Source organism: Acipenser ruthenus, chromosome 30 (assembly GCF_902713425.1).
Source record: "Acipenser ruthenus chromosome 30, fAciRut3.2 maternal haplotype, whole genome shotgun sequence".
Taxonomy (NCBI): domain Eukaryota; kingdom Metazoa; phylum Chordata; class Actinopteri; order Acipenseriformes; family Acipenseridae; genus Acipenser; species Acipenser ruthenus.
The window spans coordinates 12,358,835-12,374,667 of record NC_081218.1 but is presented as its reverse complement, the minus strand read 5'-3'; the positions used below and the strand labels follow the sequence as shown (position 1 = coordinate 12,374,667).

The following is a 15,833-nucleotide window of genomic DNA, read 5'->3' as shown; positions in this document are numbered from 1 at the left end:
GGAATTAGCATAAAAAGCACTTAACTTTTTATCTGACAGTTATTTAAGAAACTGCCATGGGGAATGGAGCTCAATTATATTTTTTCTATAGTCATAATCAATTCAAAGGCAGAAAAGGTTTAGGTTTGGCACTGTACATTTGGTTAGGCTGTTATAGGGGTTTGGTCACCAGCAAAATGCAGTCCCATAGACTAATCTACAGTAAGTCTGACCAAAAAGGGTACAACAAATGTTTCATGCCAGGTAAATGCAAGCGATTTACATTTTAATGAAAAATATATTCCCAATGTCTCTAAATAAAAGGGAAGACAATTCTGACAATTTCTCAGTTGTGGTACAGTAATTCAGCATCGCCTGTTCTGTGAGTTACAGGCAGGTACTTGTATAAGGGTTGCGGTCGTTAACTTCCAGGTTACTGAGTGGTTAGGCACGCTTTCCTCTCGTCCCCTGGCTGACAGACATCCTTTTAATTCCCTGTTTATAAGGGACGACCACACTGCTTCGATCTGAAGAGTAAAGCTCAGAGGCTGGATTGGTAAACCTCCCGAGACTGCTGACTCCACCCGGAGCGTTCAGTCTAGTCGTACACACAATACAGGCTGTGTAACACATACGAGCGAATCAGTCGCCAGCGGACTTTGCAACAGTATTGCTTGTCAGTTTTATTGCTCAGGATTGCTTATTTTATTTTTTGATTTGTTTATTTCACTTACAAAAGCAGGTAAGAAACTGGGGTGAAGATTCAAGCACCACGCTGTGGGATACATTTAAATACTGGGAAGGTTTTTGATATATACGCGTGTTACTGACACCGTGGGAGGTCACTTTATACATTAGGTCAATGCAAACTGATGACCAGGTCGGCTCTGACTTGAAAACTTGAAAGGTATGTATGGCGTAATTTTAATATTTTTAAATTATGCAGCTCAGCTGAACGTGTTTTTATTTATTTATTTATTTATCTTTAAAAAAAAAAAAAAAAAAAAAAAAACTTCACAAAGTGGTGTAGGAATATGAATATTATTTTTTAAATATTTAACCGAGATTTGTAAATAACTGAGCACTAGGTTAGGTTACATATAGCGCGCTTTTGTGCCCTACCTTTCATAATAAACAGCATTGGTATTTCTGTGTGGTAATGACGGGCATGCGTTTTAATTACCAGCGTGTGTCATTTCATTTAAACGAAGTGGTTAATAAAATTAGAAAATTTCCTGGCAGCAGTCTTGGGGGTTTCCTATCACCAGTACAAAATCTACTGCTAGAAAGAAGCCCCCCAAAGACTACTGCCTCTGGACTAGGAAAGAAAATGCTTCTACTTTATTGACTAAGTTTAGAGAAAATGAAATGGGTGCTTATATTAGGAATTTGTTTTGTGTAGCTACTGGCAGCAGTGGAATCAGCTGCATCAGTGCCAGTAAAAATCTACTGGTAGTAACATCTGCCTTATTTAAAATAGCAATGTATGCTTTTTTCCCCAAATAATATCCTCCAGTATAGTTTTCCCCTCTTTCTATAATTGCTATATATATATACAAAAAAATCTATATTGAAGTACCCTTCTATGCAATAAACTATGCAATACATTTGTAACTAGCCCTTCATTTGAAGTGTGAAATGTTTGTCTTGTTTCCACATTGTTGTAGCACCAGCATACTGCATTATTACGCCAGATAACATTATGCCAATGGAACGGGGTGAGTGCGAGGGAAGCTATAGAGAAAGGTCACGGATTCCTTATTAAACTGATTCCTTATTCCGTATTATTATTATTATTATTATTATTATTATTATTATTATTATTATTGTTGTTATTATTAAATCAGAAATGCAGGCATGTTGATTTGCTGTAGTTTATTTTGGTGCCCGCAGCAGGACCCGACAGCTTCCGTTAAACGACAGGATGAGTCGTGCACACAGAAATGTAACTGCACATGTCTGTGCTGAATAATACCCCAAAACCTTCCATGAAGACGTGCCTCGTACCAGCCCCCAACCCCCGCCACCGTGGAACAAAGTTAAAGAAGACAATAGCGATACCTGTTGAAACGAGGGAGGATATAAATGTGTAACATCTGCAAATATAAAGGCGAAGTATAGTATCATTGTTATAAAAAACAAACAAAAAAAATAAATAAATAAAAATTCGAACCCCTCCGGGTCCCTCTGAGTGCGTGGGCCCATGCGCAGTTGCACCTGCTTATTGCTCCTCCACTGATTTTATTTATATATTCCAGAGCTGACATCTACCTCACATGATTATGACGGTCTTGTTGACATTTTGAAGAAGACTGCAGTCACGGTTGCTATGGAAATGACTCTGAGATCGATTTGTAATGTTAATGTGGTATTAGCATTAGGAGGAGACGCCAGGACCAAGGTAAAAAAAAACCAAAAAACAAACATGATACGGGTGGAAATACCAGAGCCGTTTATTATGTGAGCACTTATTGTGTGCTAATTAACTTCAACAAAATCGACAACATCTTCCCACCTGCTGAATACAACACCAGGAGGGGGAACAAATTCAACTGTATACCCAATGGATATACCTGGTATAAAAAGGTGCACTGGTTTATAGCAATGAGATTCGTGTTCCTGGAGAGTAGAGGTACCACCAGATCAGCTTGGGATTCCTTGTAAAAAAATAATAGAAATAAATAAAATAACCTCAACCTCAGAGGTCCTATTGTAATGATCTACAATGAACTCAAAGCCAATAGGGTCATATTTTGGAAGCACACATGTAGGTATCATATAGCTATATAAGTGGGTTACTCAACTCTGGCATGGATGTACAGTGCTGCTTTCATCGTTTTGTGGTAAAATGTATGTTTGCATTCGTATTTCTTAACATGCTGAATTCATGAAAATGCCAACTGACAGGAATTCCAGATTCGGTTCTATTTCGATGAATACAATTTGACTTGAATGACATTTAGAGCTAGTGCTGCTCTATGTGAAAAAAGATATTTGCAATCCATTATTCAAACTGTACCAGACACTAAGACTTGCACCTAAAAATATGCTGTTGTTGCTATGGAAACCCACCATATACACGTCAGAGAATCTGTGGCTAATTTATTCTTTTCGTCCGCCTCTTTCATTGGCTGGGTGCAAGGCATGTGGTATTTTCATTAAATAATTATTACATTCACTGCTATCAATGGTTTGCAACATTTGTGATGTCTGCCAGTGTTAACAGGGTCTAGGGGCACTGTGGACAGCAGAGATTTGACAAGTCTGCAAGGTGTTTGAATTGTTCTGGAGGGATACATGCATACATTACCCCTCCATTAAGCCTTATTCTTTGTAATGGAGGTGAAAATCGGTATGGAAGCCTGTGCTGAATGACCCAGAAGGACTGGTACATGTGACACAGCAAAGTGTGTATAGAGCACTTAGTGTCAGCTTCCATCAAGTCTTACCTATCATGACTGAATGTGACAGGGAAATGCAGCTTGTATATATCACACGATCCATAATCTCATTGCGTAACAGTTTGATCCATTCCTGGTTTTACTATCAGTCTAACAAGGCACACCTGAGCTTGTTACCTATACACCGGGGCTAATCAACCTCGTAGTAAAATCGGGAAAGGGTGAAACTGCTACGCAATAGGAGTCTTGTTTCCATAACGGTGAATCAGTTATATGCTTGCAGCCAGGGTCAGTGCCATCAGCCTTTGAGTTTAAATTCACAGTGACCTATAGTGAGATCATGTGAGTGGAAGGGGTGCGAGGAGGTCAGGATGGGAGAGCAATTTCCACCAATTACAGTAACGCACACACACACACACACACACACACATGCACACACGCCTTTAGTTCATTGGTCCTGTAACAATTGGCATTCTCGCAGGTGGCTGGATCCTCAGATGCAGCAAGCTGTTAATTAGTTGTTAGTTTATTTGCATGCTCATTGATTTCCTTGCCAGTGGTGCTATTCATTTAGCTGCAGTTTGGGTGAATTACTGTGAGGACCTCTGCTGTTTATATGTGTGTTATGTCTTCATGGTGTGTGAACAGGGACCATATTTGTATAGAAATATTTTTTACTTCTGTACATCACCAGTACGTTTTTAATTACACAAAAGGCACTTCCATTGATTGCTATGGTTTACTACATCATTAACTTGAATGCAAACTACTTCAAATTAATATATCCTTGTTTGTAGTACTGGATCTACTACGGGGAGCATCGTAGTATTTCTAGTGTGGTAAAGATTTGCTGTGTCTGTGGTGGGTGGTTTTCTGACGACAGCCAAATAAAAAGCCGTTAAATCCAAATATTGTGCTCCCCCTTACGGATTCTCTTATCTCCTTTTCAGGGGACTCTCTGAGCCTTGCAGAAGAAGGAGGGAGAGAGCTGTGGACTGGGCTGGGCTTGACCCCGGGTGTGTCCGAGGCGATGTTAAGGGACGGCAGGCGCTGTCGCACTGAACGGAGCCTGCACTGTTGAAGAGAGAAAGCCAGGCAGAATGGCGGTGGCTGGCGCAGATAAGTTCCACTGGCAGAGCCTGGCACCGCTGCCCAGCGGACGCGTCTACCACTCCCTGGTGGAGGCGGGGGGGCAGCTGTTCGTGGTGGGGGGGTGCGACGAGAGCGGGCGCCCGAGGAGTGCCCTGGAGCTGTATTGCCCCGAGGTGGACCAGTGGATCAGCCTGCCTCCCATGCCTACGCCCCGTGCAGGGGCAGCCACAGCCGTCCTGGGCAAGCGGCTGGTTGTGGTGGGAGGCATGGGGCCAGACCAGCGCCCCCTCAAGGCCGTAGAGGTGTACAACACAGACGAAGGCAAGTGGAGGAAGAGGAGCTCTCTGAGAGCAGCAGCTATGGGAATCTCTGTGACTGTGAAAGGTAAGAAGCAGCACCGGGGCTAATGCTCCATGTATAGAAAAAAAAAAAAAAATTAAAAATGTTAGTTTTAATGTTAACAGGCAGGCGAAACTCAGTTTAAAACCATTTAAGCAATTAGGACTTATTAGCAATGCTATCAGAACAATGTGTCCACTCTTTGAGACATCGTACCTGCTCCCTTTGAAATGCCTCCACTGTTCTTTGTTCTTTGTCTCTGCGCTGCAGACGGCCGGGTGTTTGCAGCAGGAGGGATGGGGGGGGACCTGTACCCCCAGAACCTCCTCCAGCAGTATGACCTCCGCAAGGATGTGTGGATGACCCTGCCACGCATGCCAACCCCCCGCTACGACACCACCACCTTCATCCAGGGCTCCAAGATCTACGTGCTCGGTGAGTGCCTCCAGCACCCTGGAACTCAGAGCTCCCATTGTACACTGTTCTTTATTCAGCCTGGGGAATCCAATTGAGACACGCACCTCGCTTCCAAGGGGATGTAAGTAGTGTTGAAAGGCTATGGAAGCCGTGAATGTCTTGTGTGGTGATCTTGTTCTGAACTCGCCTTACAGGTGGACGGCAGTCAAAGCGTTCGGTCGCCGCTTTTGAGGCGTTTGACACGGAGAGCCGCTCGTGGGCCCCCCTTCCCAGCATCCCCAGCAAGAGGGCCTACTCGGGCCTGGTCCTGGACGAGGGGGGGAGTCTGTACTGCCTGGGGGGGCTCCGGCAAGGGGGGGTCCACCAGCGGCCCAAATTCACCAAGAACATCAACATCTTCGACATCCAGCAAGGTACGGCACACGCTGACAGCCACCCTTTGGAAAAAGCACCTAAATTACTATTACCCTATTAATCCTGTACTACTAAAGCCACTCACAGCCTTACTAACTGAGTACTATAGTACTACTGCAGTTGCTACTTGAGATTGTCTATCCATCTGAAACCAGTAGGACATTATTTACCAGAAGGGTACGACTATGCGCTGCTTAATTTATGCAGGAGTCCCTTTAAAATTAGAACTTTCTGCTCAATATTCTGTTCTAAGAATTCCCCTCTCCCCCTCCCCCCTTCTCTCTCTCTCACAGGACTCTGGCTCAAGGCTGAGCGTTCTCTCTCAATGAAGACCAAGCGTGCTGACTTTGCGTCAGGCTACCTGTGTGGGAGGGTTATCGTGGCAGGGGGCCTGGGTAAGGAGAAGTATAACAATGTCTACCTAGGAAAGACCTTAAACACACATGACTTTTAAACCGCTGTGTTACTTGACTCTGTTCATTGTCGGGCTGACTGCTGGCTCGCCGCTCTCGTTCCAGGTAACCAGCCGACTGTGCTGGGCTCTGTGGAAGCTTTTCTTCCTGGGAAGAAGAAATGGGAACTCCTGCCCTCCCTCCCTACCCCCCGATGCTCCGCCTCCAGCATCATGTTCCACGACCGCCTCCTGGTGGTGGGCGGGGTCAGCCAGGGCCCAAGCTGCGCTGTGGAGGCATTGAGTGTGCAGGAGGGGGAGGGGCCTTGACCTGCACTACCCCCCCACCCTTCCCTCTCAGAACATTGCTAAGCTGCAGTTGAAGTGGATTTGTGTTCCCTGCCTTTATAAAGACCCGTTACGAAGAGCGACTGAGCTGAAGCCCCAAGAGATTTTTTTTTTGTATTTTAAAATGGATTTAAATGGGTATATACGCAAAAGATGCTGTAAAACACAAAATAAGGTGCCAATCTATCTATTTAAGAATACTGTTAAAAACTCAAATAAATGCTTTATGCTATTTTTCCTGTGTTTTATCTTTTTTTTTTAATATAAAGGTGATGCTTTCTCATTTCTTGGCAACGGGCAAAGTGTTTAACAAATGCTTTTTCCTTAATTCCATGAAAGTGATGTCGTTGTGACCATCACATTTTCAAGAATTTCCAGAAGCCAAGATTGTAATGCCCTGTGTGCTGGGTACTAGTCAAAATACAAAATCCTACTGTGTCTGTCAATTACATGTAATTGCAACGAATTACCACAAGGTGGTGTGAGTATTTTGAAGCGTGTTATTATTTTAATGAATGGAAATCTGTGCCGTCTAATGTGCGCTTATATTCGTGCAAGTACGGTAAACTTCACATCACATGCGCAGTGGCTTAATAAAACCTTACCTTTAGCACATACAGTATTACAATGCTTATTCAAATACACGCCAGCGGTTAAATGCATACAGTCTGACTGTGAGTGACATTCATTCGGGTAATGTGACGAGGGACAACACAGACAGAAGAGTTTACGTTTTTAAAATGACAGGCAGGAAGCATACAACAAGCAGAAGCACGTGTAATCATGTCAAAGTGTTTAGGCTTCTAAAAGTGACGGGCCTGAGCTTCTTGTTAATCTTCCTGTTTCTGTTGGTAACGGCACTCGTGAGGACCCTCACCTTTGATACCAATGCGGGCCTCCAGCTTGCTTTGTGGGAAAAACGGGAGCAGATTCCTCCGCACATCAGCCAGCTGGAGAGACAGCAGCTAATTGCCAGATTCAAAGGTACAGTTGTAAAATAAAAAATAATTCTTACTGTGTGTGTATACTTTCAGAATCCTGCGTAAAGCAAAAAGTGGGCTTCACTTAGACTCTGAACGCACGCAGTCCAGTCCGGGCAAGCCCAGGTACTGTTTACAGTGTCAACGTCATGACGAAAACACCCAACGACCGCTGTGTAGATTTGTAAAATAACTTTACCATGACTTTTTCCAATGCATATATGGATTTTGCAACCAAAGTGCCTTTGCCATACACATTGAAAGCATTTAATTCTTCAGTGTTTAATGAACAATGGTTTTGTGCAGTACATGTAAAATAGATTCATACTAACGTGGGGTGGGGCAGTCTGCCCGTTTGACACCAGTCAGACGCCTTATTAAATATCCGGGTGTCCCTGTTTTACCTATTTTCTAGAAATGCAGAACTGTAAATGGTACAGTATTGGCCGTTTTACCCCATTTTCAATAAACATTATCATTGAATTGGCAATCACCCCCATTGTTCATTATTTGCACTTTAAACAGGTGTGCACTAGTCCAGGTCTTTATCTACCCTTGTGCTCAACCCCATTCAATATGCCAGTCTACCCACGCTGCCTCGTTTCTGTTTATTTATAGATGCGATAAGAATCCCCACAGTGGCTTTCTCGCAAACTCAGCTTAACACCACAGCGCTGGAGGAGTTCAGACGCTTTCTGCTCAAAGGTAACGTTTACGTCAGAAGGGAAATATTAAGTTTTTAAGTAAACTGGTTGGTGTATGTTGATTATGCAATGGGAGCTTGTGCTGAATCTCCGGAAGATGACATTTCAAACGTCTCTCTACAAGACTTGTTTCATTTTCCTTTTTTTTCTTTAAAGAGGTTGAAGATGACAAAATAATTCCATACATTGCCCACACTTTGCATATCCATTCACTAATTAGGTCTTCACTGTGTAGTTCTTAAACAAACCTATGTTTTTAACAAACATGTATTTTCATATTGAAACATTGTACCTTGCTTTCAGCACCTGGAGAGTGAAATTGTCCCCACCTCTTCAGGGCTTTCTTTCCTGTTTGTAACCAATCAGCTGCTTCCCCTAATGATTGACACTCCTTGTAGCCAGTAGTAGAAACTGATGTTTTATAGTGAAAATATGTGTTTGCAATATCAAACATTTGAGACCTATATAGTGAATTGATAGGTAAGTATTCTGTTAGGTTCAAGCACTTTAAGTTCAGGGTGATCAATGCACCCTTGAGTTCTGAAGCCTTTTTGTCTGTTCCTTTGCCAGCCTTTCCTACAGTCTTCTCCTCCACCCTTGTGAAGCATGAGGTGGTTGCGAACTACAGCCACCTGTTCACGGTGCCAGGCTCGGAGCCGTCTCTGCAGCCCTACATGCTGCTCGCCCACATCGATGTGGTCCCTGCCAGCCAGGAGGGCTGGGACGCCCCTCCCTTCTCCGCCCAGGAGATCGACGGCTTCATCTACGGGCGAGGGACCATCGACAACAAGCAGTCCCTCATGGTAAGAGACTGTCAGCTACACTTCAGTCATCAACGTTAAAAATCCTTCTTTCGGGCTGGAATTCCACAATCTCAATGGGTAAATGTCCTGGTTAAATAACTAACTAAATAAATCCATATGCATGTTGTGTTTTTACAGGGAATCCTCCAGGCTTTGGAGTATTTGTTAGAGAGAGGCTACAGACCCCGACGCACGTTCTACATTGGGTTTGGACACGATGAAGAGGTAAAGCAGCTTTCATCACACAGATCTACCAGACACATCCATCCTGCTGCAATATACTTTCCTGATCCTTTCTTTGTTTCAGTCTCTGGGAAAGTGACTGTGTTTTGTTTGTTTGGCAGGTGAACGGACTTCAAGGCGCGATGAATATCGTTGCCCTCCTGAAGTCGAGGGCAGTGAAGCTGTCCTTCCTACTGGACGAGGGCTTGGCCGTGCTGGACGGGATCATAGATGGTTTGCAAGGACCAGCAGCACTGTAAGCCAGACCCCCATAAATACACTGTAGAGAGGGACCAGTCACACATTTTTTCTTGCTAAACAGGACACCCACCTGCATGCCCCACCATTCCTAAACCCAAACTTTCATTCCTTTCATTCCTAAACCCAAACTTTTTGGTATTGGGACATCTCTATAAGACAGCACAGACATCCATTTTCTAATTGAGACGTTTTTATAGATATTACACCTTTAACTCTTTCTGCTAAGTAGCTTTGCATGCAAGACTACTATAATGAATTAGTTTCACTATCTATAAAAAAATACTAAAGTAGCTTACAAAAGTTTGCCACAGTAAAAGCATAGCAAAGTGTAATAAAGCATTGTAAAACATAGGTACACATTGCAAAGGATAGCGAGGTACGGTAAAGCAAACCTGGCAAACCAGGGTAAACTTTGTTAAATGCAAAAATACTGTGCGAAACTTTTATAAGGACAAGACCAGGTGCCACATGACTGCTGTGTTGAGTGGAGTTGTTTTTACTGCTCTAGCAGTTTAAAGGTTTGGTGTATTGAAGGAGTCATTGAGGGGAAAAAAACAGCTTTTAAAATATTTGTTTAACCCGCTCCGTTGTGCTGAAGAGCCATGAAATCTCAAGTATGTATTTGCAATGCAAACCATGCTTTCTGTATCTGAACCCATGGGTTTCTGTGTCTGTTACAGCATAGGTACAAGTGAGAAGGGGCAGGGCACCGTGAAGCTGAGCGTCGCCACGGGAACCGGGCACTCCTCCATGCCTCCGAGTGAGACGAGCATCGGCATCCTGGCAGCAGCAGTGTCCAGGTGAGGAGAAGGGGGAGCAGTGCACTGAACGAGTGTAGCAAACAGGACGGGTCCCCCAGGGGCTCCCCTGGTAAAAGCACGACAGGTTGGTGTGCAGGTGAGTCATACAGCCAGGGGAGCGGAGGTTTGCATCCTGGCTGTGTGAAGTCACCGGTCTCCACTGGGGATCCCAAGACACGCAGGCAGCAGTCCAGCAACAAGACTTCTTCACGCAACAGAGCGGATTGGTGGAACTGAGCTGTAGCTATTTCCAGGCTGTATTGTGACGTTCACTTTTACTGCTGAAATGATCAAATGCAGTGGCTTATTGCACAGTTACAAACCTGTTTTTCTTCTAGGCTGGAAAAGAACCCCATGCCCAGACTGTTTGGATTAGGACCAGAGCTGGGTACCTTTGAGCACCTGGCTTCCAAGGCGAGTCTGAAACTCAAATCCCTGCCTTTGAGTTAATGCCAGCATTCACATAACGCATTACTGTTGCATTGTCTTTGCAACCATCATTGTTCTCTAAATCTGATTGGAGTTCCACTCAAATCATGTGATAATGTAAATTTAATTCTGCCAGCCCCACCTACTCTACATGTATACCGTATAGACAGACAGAGGGCCCCACATAGTTACAAAGTTACACTGACACATGATTTGAAGGGAATGAGGAAGCCTGTTGGTCCTGGCAGTTAGGGTTCGACAGACAAGCTCAAAGACAAATGGGAACAACTCAATATTAGGTAGCCAGATCTGTATAGCTATCTGTTGTTCTGTTTCTAATATTTCCCTTTACTGTTTTACAGTTCAGCTTACCTGTACGGTTCATTATGACCAATCTTTGGCTCTTTTCCCCTGTGGTAAGCAGGTAAGGATCTGTTTAAATGCCTCATTGCACTAGAATAGCCAATTATAGCAACAGGCTGCTGTTTTGTTTGTACAGCACAGCTAACCTCCTCATTATAGTGAATGGAATCTTTTTATTTAAAAAAAAAAAGTTTTATTTAAAACACTGGGTTAGATAAATAGTAAGCCTTTGCTCCAGTGTGAAGTTTGTGTCTGTTAAATATTACCAAAAAAAACGAGCACTTACTAGGGTTAGTAGTTAGCAGTTTCCTGCTGGCTTCTGTGACTTGGCATCAAACTTTCCTCACTGAGGTAAATGCTTAGTGAATCGGAATTCTTTCTGACACATGGAAACTTTTCTTCCCTCTAATGCCATAGAGGATTAATAGTTATCTGAGATCCGTATGTGTTTCTCAGTTGCCTCAAAAGGTGAAACAGTAACGGTGTACTGTGAATGTAATGATGTACTGTACCGAATGAATTGAACAAGGTTTCCATTACAATCATTGGCAAGCATTGCGCATTATTTAACTTGTAAACAGGTAAGAGCAAAAATCGATGTAACTCTATAAGCTCCTATTACTATGCTCTGCGTTTTGATTGATTTATTTAGTCAGGCTTCTTCCTCATGCAATGGAACCGTCAAAGATACACACCCCACACATGCAAACTGACTGGAGCCAAACACAGGGGTACTGTCCCTTATAAAAGTGTCCCATAGTAAAAGCATGGCAAAGTGTAACAGAGCACAGTGAAAGCGTGGTAAAGAATAGCGAGGTATGTCGTAAAGCATATACATGGCAAACCAGGGTAAACTATGTGAAATGCATAGTATAACACACTTACAACCTCCCAGTAATTTAAAAACAGTCTGAATTTAACTGCAGTGGCCTCTGCTATCCTTCACTGTTTTGGTTTGTTTTGGGTTTCTGTTTTCGTAGGGTTCTTGAAAGAAAACCTGAGTCCAACGCTTTCGTCCGGACCACCACTGCAGTTACCATGTTCAACGCTGGAATAAAGGTACGGCTCATTCTTTTATTCCTGTTCCAAGAGAGAAGAGTAAGAGGGGTGAGACTGACACTGTCTCTGCGATCGGAACGGATGAAAGGGCGTTCGAGGGTAGCTAGATTTAGTTTGTTCATAAAAGATTCAATTAGGCTGGCATGTTGGGTTCCAGTGGATCTATGGAATTTCATTTCTACCTGCAGGATGTGCCCTAGAGCAGTGTTTAAACCATTTCTTTTTTTTTTCTAAAAGTAGAAGAGAACTGTAAATGTTTCACTTGGAACACAGAACTCAGAGTATTATTTTAAGGTCCTCTACGTGGAATAAATGTGTGGGTTTATTTTTTTTGCTTTTTATAGATTTTGTAACATGTTTTCTTTCTTACACAGGACAAAGAAATCTGCCTTGGAAAATCTGGCCTTAAAAAAAAAAATTAACTAAGTTTATGCTAAACTAATGGTCAGACAGACCACCATATCAATGTAGTCATTTTAACATGGAGAGACTTGAGATGGTATACCAGCCTGGTACCAGAAGTTACAGGTTGAAGCCTGCAGGTGGTGCTGTTACTGATGAAATAACGTGCTGTGCGTGGGAACTGAAAAAGCACATTTTCTAAAATGCTGAAATACCGGTCCTTTGTATCCTAAATTAACTCAGCTGGCATTTTCCTCCAGGGGTTGATTTATAGACCAGCTTTACTATTGCAATTCAAATACAGTGACGGGTAACTGACAGGTGGCTTTAACTTTTCAATCCCAGTGATTTCAAAGCTGACTGCTGCCTCTTTATTTATTTGGCTGTTTGTTTGTTTGCTTTCTCATGTGTCCAGGTAAACGTTATCCCACCGTATGCAGAAGCAATTGTGAATTTCCGGATCCATTCTGCACAGTCCCTGGAAGAGGTTAATATCATAAAGTGTTTTTCTGAACGTGTTGTTGAGTACTGGTTTATTTAAAAAGCCCTCTCCTTCCTGTTGGGGCGTTCTGTACATGAAATCATTAGCAAATGCTACAACTGCCATTGCTTGTAAAAGGAAGATATATATATATATATATATATATATATATATATATATATATATATATATATATATATATATATATATATATATATAACATTGTGTGTGTATAGATAGATAGACGCCTCCTCTTGGTCTCTGTAGGTTCTGCAGATCGTCAGAGACACGGTGGCTGACGAGCGTGTGAAGGTGGATCTCATCAGTGGATTCGACCCTCTCCCCGTCAGCTCCCACAGTGAAACATCCTTTGGGTATCAGGTCATTAAGAAAACAGTGCTGGAGCTGTTCCCTCAGGTCTCTGTAGCACCAGGTATCCAGCATTGATACAACTGCTAAGAACCAACACAGTACAAACCCCAGTGAACACTCAGTGCTGTTCATGAAGATGAATGAATCCTGCTGAATAATGTTACATTAACATATTGAATTAACATACCGCTTTGTACTTTGCCATGTACTTAACGAAACAACTGACAAAAATGGAAAAATGTGACATTCCGAAATCTAACATGAAGTACTGTACTACTGTTATGAAGTCCGGCACAACTGCTCGGTTTTATATTTGTTCAAGAAGTTGCCACACAGGTTCAAGTTCTTCCACATTTAGAAACCCAGTGAAAGATGACATCATCAAGGCGTCCACCAGGCAGTATTGGTTACACTGCGCTCCTGTGAGTGTTCTGTAGGTGCCCTGTGTTCAGCACTGAATGGGCTGTTTCAGCACAGAATATGACTATAGCATTTCATACTTGCCTTTAGGGTTAGGCTTGGCTATGTCAGATAATAGTGATCTACAAACAGAAATAAGAGAAAGAATGCCTTTGCCCTTGGGAGCAATCTTTTCCAATGAATGGTTGGTTGTTCTGGGGAATTCGGTTCATTACTAATGTGCAACTGGCGGAAACGAGAGAGATTTGAATGTCATGGCAAGTATTTTGTATAAGATTCAACAGTGCCTTCGCACGAAAGACTTGTGTCTAATTTTGCAACTGACCCTGCGATTAAATTTACATTTTGGGGATCTTTATAATGGCTTTTAAAAAGGTATTTAATGCTATCACTGCATACAATGCGAAAAGCAAACTCTTGTTTTTAAAATAGACCTTTGCTTTGTTTTTTTAGTACTAAAAGCAACTGTTAGTGTAGTGTTTCCATTACCGCTTGTCCAGTGGAAGTCAGTTGGCCTGTACTGTGCCTCATTCCTGCTGTCGTTCTGTTGTGCCCGGTCCCAGGTATCTGCGTGGGGAACACCGATAGCAGACACTTTGTCGACCTGACCAAGGAGATTTACAGGTTCGCTCCGACCTGGTTCAAACCAGGAGACACGCGCAGGTGAGCCCGGCCACAACCTTCGCAATCCGCTCCCCGTACGATGCTCTGATTGGCTAACTTTCCCATATCCCCCCACCACCAGGTTCCACGGAATCAACGAAAGGATTTCTGTAAAGAACTACGAAGAGATTGTGATGTTCTATTTCCGGCTGTTCCAGAACTGCGATATCGGGAAGCTTCCAGAACCCCATGGCAGTGTTCACGAACTGTAGGCTGGTGATTTGACGTGATTTTTGACGTGTCTGTACTGTACCCAGACTGGCAACATGTGTAATGATAACAATGCTGTTGCCATAATGAAGATTGATTCATGAATCATTATACTAATCAAGACTGTACTGCTACAGTTGCTAAGAAATTATCATATTAATCGATGTTCTGCAACTTGAAAAAACACCTTGAATCAACTGTGATCTCTCCAGTTTGCCCTCCCTGCATCAGAAATAGTGTGATTCTGACACTGCGCACCATACCTAATGCATTCCACGATTCATCTGCACAAAACCAGCCAGGTGACAGAGGCAGAGGTTTTGCATATGGTTTGCATTTCATTGTTTAAGCTTTACACTGGACAGGCAATTTAGTTATTTTTTTTTTTTAAGTGGGCATGGTGTCTATTTTATTGATTTAAATAGTAGCAGATAGTAGCTTAATCTAAATGTTGTCAGTTTCTTGGGAAACGCCTGACCTGCTTGCTTCCGAAAGGGTTGTTCTATTTACAAGACAAAAAACACACATGGTAATGTTACAACAGTCTGGCCTCCCTGTTTTTATTTGAGAAGGCATTCATGATTTATTTAAAGCAGTCTAGACACTATGAGCTGCACGGGTTTGACTGCTGGAAATGCTCCTGCTTTCTGACTACTTTCATTGAGACCCACGAGTTCCCAGTTACTATGCAGATCTCTGGCAATCTGTGTGCATGTTATACAGCACCTCTTCAGAACCTCTTGCTGGATTGTGATGAAACCAGATGTACACATTCTAGAACCTTTTCAGGTTTGTAGAATCTAGCTCATGTGACATTTTTCTAATCTGGCTTGTGATGGGTTACTGTGATGTCTTTATCTTGGAAACCATTTGTGCTTGATCAGATGGACATAATTCAAAACATTTTCAGGTTAGATTTCACTTGATTTAAGAGCTGCAACACTAATCGGGTAGCACTGGACACTACTACTAAAATCTAGCAGCCAAATTCATTGTTATTGGTAAGACTTTAATTTAAATACAGGCAGCTAGAGCAATATTGAAGCACTGATTGTTAAAAGAAAATGAAGATGCATTTGATGTGAAAATAAAAGGACAAATCCAAGCTATCTGTGGTCTTTCCTGTGATCAGCTGCACTTTCAACATCGTTTTCTGTTTTGGGAGCATGAGGACAAGAGGAGTAGAATCTCTGTCAAGCTTGTAAGCTGAAGCAGTCAAGCTTGTGAACTTTCCTGACACTTTTTAGTCTTGTGTGCAGGGATGGGTAGCACGGCCGTCCTGA

General features: G+C 42.7%; 2 protein-coding genes across 6 annotated transcripts; both read left to right on the top strand.

Annotated features, from left to right (window-relative positions):
• The first annotated feature begins 411 nt into the window (after positions 1–411).
• On the top strand, positions 412–6,615 carry LOC117433699 (kelch domain-containing protein 8A-like). Of its 4 annotated transcripts, none has more exons than XM_034056146.3 (7): positions 412–721; positions 2,238–2,380; positions 4,331–4,856; positions 5,082–5,246; positions 5,423–5,641; positions 5,936–6,037; positions 6,161–6,615. In XM_034056146.3, the coding sequence occupies exons 3-7, from the start codon at positions 4,481–4,483 to the stop codon at positions 6,361–6,363; spliced, it is 1,065 nt and encodes a 354-aa protein (XP_033912037.2). In that variant the 5' UTR covers positions 412–721; positions 2,238–2,380; positions 4,331–4,480; the 3' UTR covers positions 6,364–6,615. The 4 variants fall into 4 exon arrangements, with proteins under 4 accessions (XP_033912037.2, XP_033912035.2, XP_033912039.2 ...); XM_034056144.3 differs by having other exon boundaries at positions 412–886; XM_034056148.3 differs by lacking the exon at positions 2,238–2,380.
• A 330-nt stretch (positions 6,616–6,945) lies between these two features.
• On the top strand, positions 6,946–15,655 carry LOC117433497 (N-fatty-acyl-amino acid synthase/hydrolase PM20D1.2-like). Of its 2 annotated transcripts, XM_034055807.3 has the most exons (13): positions 6,947–7,365; positions 7,980–8,066; positions 8,636–8,868; positions 9,007–9,093; positions 9,213–9,346; positions 10,032–10,151; positions 10,490–10,565; positions 10,943–11,004; positions 11,924–12,002; positions 12,820–12,891; positions 13,153–13,318; positions 14,241–14,340; positions 14,423–15,655. In XM_034055807.3, the coding sequence occupies exons 1-13, from the start codon at positions 7,122–7,124 to the stop codon at positions 14,550–14,552; spliced, it is 1,590 nt and encodes a 529-aa protein (XP_033911698.3). In that variant the 5' UTR covers positions 6,947–7,121; the 3' UTR covers positions 14,553–15,655. The 2 variants fall into 2 exon arrangements, 1 of the variants encoding a protein (XP_033911698.3); XR_009309523.1 differs by lacking the exon at positions 14,423–15,655 and having other exon boundaries at positions 6,946–7,365; positions 13,153–13,679.
• Positions 15,656–15,833: the final 178 nt, after the last annotated feature.